This window comes from Malus sylvestris, chromosome 15 (genome assembly GCF_916048215.2).
Source record: "Malus sylvestris chromosome 15, drMalSylv7.2, whole genome shotgun sequence".
Classification (NCBI taxonomy): domain Eukaryota; kingdom Viridiplantae; phylum Streptophyta; class Magnoliopsida; order Rosales; family Rosaceae; genus Malus; species Malus sylvestris.
The window spans coordinates 42353068-42356268 of record NC_062274.1 but is presented as its reverse complement, the minus strand read 5'-3'; the positions used below and the strand labels follow the sequence as shown (position 1 = coordinate 42356268).

At 44.0% G+C, this 3201-nt stretch overlaps 1 protein-coding gene across 1 annotated transcript; it reads right to left on the bottom strand.

The window, feature by feature from the left end:
- Nucleotides 1-1879: 1879 nt before the first annotated feature.
- LOC126601526 (glycine-rich protein 2-like) lies at nt 1880-2942 on the bottom strand. Its single transcript, XM_050268252.1, has one exon. It carries the CDS (start codon nt 2736-2738, stop codon nt 2142-2144), a length of 597 nt encoding a protein of 198 aa, XP_050124209.1. The 5' UTR covers nt 2739-2942; the 3' UTR covers nt 1880-2141.
- Nucleotides 2943-3201: the final 259 nt, after the last annotated feature.

The window sequence follows — 3201 nt, the reverse complement described above, 5'->3', positions numbered from 1 at the left end:
ACGTCTCCTGCAAGAGTAGCTAGCAGCAGATCCTGTTCCCTTTATACGATCATAAAGGGTGCGTTTGGTACGCAGACGGGACGGGACGGGACGGGACGGAACGGGACGGGACGGGACGGGACGGGACGGGACGGGACGGAACGAAGGTGTAATTTTTGAAAAAGACATGGGGTATATTTGTCTTAAAATGGTAAAACATTGTGTTCCACATACGTGGAACAAACCCGTTCCAGGGGGGGAGGTGGAACGCAAAAACACCCAAAATCTGTCCCGTGGAACAGCCCGTTCCACCCATTTTTAGCGCACCAAACGCGGGACGGAACGCTTCGTCCCGTTCCGTCCCGTCCCGTCCCGCGTACCAAACGCACCCAAAGATCACGAAGAATCAAATTGTTCAGGATCATGTCCAGGTCACGCCTTCTTTCCATCCTAGTAAAAAGGCACTAAAGATCACAAAGAAAAATAAGAATCATAGGAGGCATTAAGGATCATTCTGATTTACCAAGCGTCCAAAATCAACAAACTCAAACTGGATGCGTAATCGGAATATGGCTGTAGTAGATGCACAAAGAAATAGACAGATCCACACCCATTTTCCCTTAATGTCTTAATGTCTTAGTTCGCATCGACAATAAGTGAAACTTCAAGAATATTTCATCCCTGAACTCCGTTGGATGATCGATAAAAAGGGTATTGTTAATAAGAACGGCTAACATCAAAACGCTATTCTGTTCTCAGTAAGAAAGGACACCACACAAAAGATCAAAACAGGACAAGTGACTTCCATCAGCCAGCAAAATTTTCGTTTGGATTATTTTTGGAAGTAGTTTTCATTCAAGCTGTGGAGCTGTGGAGCTGTGGAGTTAAAATGGATAAAAAGACAATGAGATGCAAATTTTCAGTAACACTTGCAAGTGCATCTTCGTGATAAGTAGCTCTAGAAGGGCATCAGCAAGTACATACATTAGCACAAGCTCTTTGACAGATGATTGAAAATGTTCTTGAAGTTTGTTATCGTGATCAAATCATCATAACTATGTACCTACTATGCAGCTTGAACATTCGACTTGAACCTGCAAATACCAAGTTATCGTAGCAAATAGCCTTTCACTTACACACCCTACGCTGACAGATATACACACATGGAATTGTGGATACATCTCTGTGTTCGTTGAGAAAAAAGGGACAGTGAATGTTCAATGTGAAGGAAAATGACATGTCATGAAATATTAAGATTTTGAGATGAACAAGGACACTTGAGGCAATCACTTAAAGTGATGTTGATCATGCCGAAAAGGGAAAAATCTAATCTCGACTCGTCAAATATTAACCTCTCATGGATTATCAACTAGGATAAGTGGTTCTTATTCTTTCCAAAGGAAGCGGATGAAATGAATTAATAAGCATGTTGTTGGTCTGCCCTTCTGCTGCCATTCAATTGATGATAACTCAATAGAACAGCTAAACCATAAAATCGTCTTCCAACGATAAAATTTGAGCAGCGACCACAACATCCACAACAATTTTAAAGGACGAGATATTATATCCGCAACCACTAGCCAGAAAAATGAGAAGGCCGTGATAACAGTTAAACGTCCCTTTCAAAAGGAGGGCCATTTTTTTGTTGTTAAGACTTAATATAGAGGTATCCAAGCGGAACAAAGATAAAATCGGTACGTGGTGTCAAACTACAAATACTCAAATGCATCAAATCCTATAGACATCCAAAACTGATAACATTGAGTGTGCAGTCAGTTTTGTGTCTAAATAACATTACTCCAAGGATAATCTACAAGGTCCAACAAAAATCCAGTTCAACCCTAATCAAAGCACGAAAAACGAGAACTAATTCAAACGCTAAACGAATACAAGTGGTAAATGACACCAAAACATGATCATTAATTTCAGCTTTCACAGGTTCCATATATGAACAACAAGAATAGATATAAAAATTGAGGAACCCAAAATAATGAATGGGAGAAGGAGAAACAAACTACCATCTAATCTAATATATGCAAAACAATCACCCAAGTCATGCAAAACTTAACAAAATTACCCAAGAAGAAGCAACGATTCGTGAAAAAAGCAATCACCAACCACACAAAAGCGCGGGAAACCACAGGAATTCGCACACCAAATCATCATTTCTGATCATTGGGACATTCCCTTGCCAAATGCCCTTCCTCTCCACAATTATAACATTCACCACCACGCCTGCCGCCGCCTCTACCACCATATCCCCCACCACCGCGTCCACCGCCGCCAAATTTCGGGACGCCAGTCACACCACCACTCTGAGTACAGTCCCTTGCCAAATGTCCAATACCACCGCAGTTGTAGCACTCACCGCCGCCGCCCCCACGACCTCTGCCGTAACCGCCACGCCTTCCGCCGCCTCTCGCTAGATTATACCCTCCAGGGTGTCCACCAAACCTTCCATAACCGCCTCCGCCGCCTCTCCCTCCATATCCACCACGACCGCGGTAGCGGTCAAAGCCGGGACGGCGGGATCGAGTGATATTTCCAACGACGTCGATGGCTTTGGTGCGTCCGTCCTCACTGAAATCTACGAGGAACTCGACGGTCTGGCCCTCCGAGAGGGTCCGGAAGCCGTCGCATTGGATCGAGGTCTGGTGGACGAAGAGATCCTCGCCGCCGTCGTCGGGAGCTATGAAGCCGAACCCCTTATGCGCGCTGAACCACTTGACCGTTCCCGTGGATTTCGCGGCGTCAGCCATGGAGGAGAAGGATCTAGAAGCTTCTTAGGTTATTAAATGATTTTCAGTTAGCGGCGGTGGAGTGGACTAACTGTCCTGTAACAGACTCCCTCAGCCTCTTCCCTCCTTTGCCGCTGCTTTGTCAGTGTTGAGTGGGAATTAAGGAAAGTTGAGTGTGGGTTCCACTTGGTTACATCCAATGGTTGGTTGCCTCTTGGCGAAAGGAGTTGAGCGTCCACGGGGTTTTATCCGATTATCCATTTAGTCTGCCACATCAATTTGTTTGGACTGAAGAAAGAACGAGGATCCAGATCCTAAGGATTCAGAGAATCATTTAATTGTATCCGTTCATCGTAAATTATGCAGTCAGTTTTTGTCAGATATTATTTGTATTCAATTTTATATAAAAATTTTAAAATGATTTCTAACCGTACGATGTACAATGAATGGACATGATAGAGGATCCCCAGGATCTTCACAAAGA

Excerpts from the sequence above, each read along its gene's own strand:
- LOC126601526 (XM_050268252.1), bottom strand. The coding sequence starts at position 2,738 with ATGGCTGACGCCGCGAAATCCACGGGAACGGTCAAGTGGTTCAGCGCG.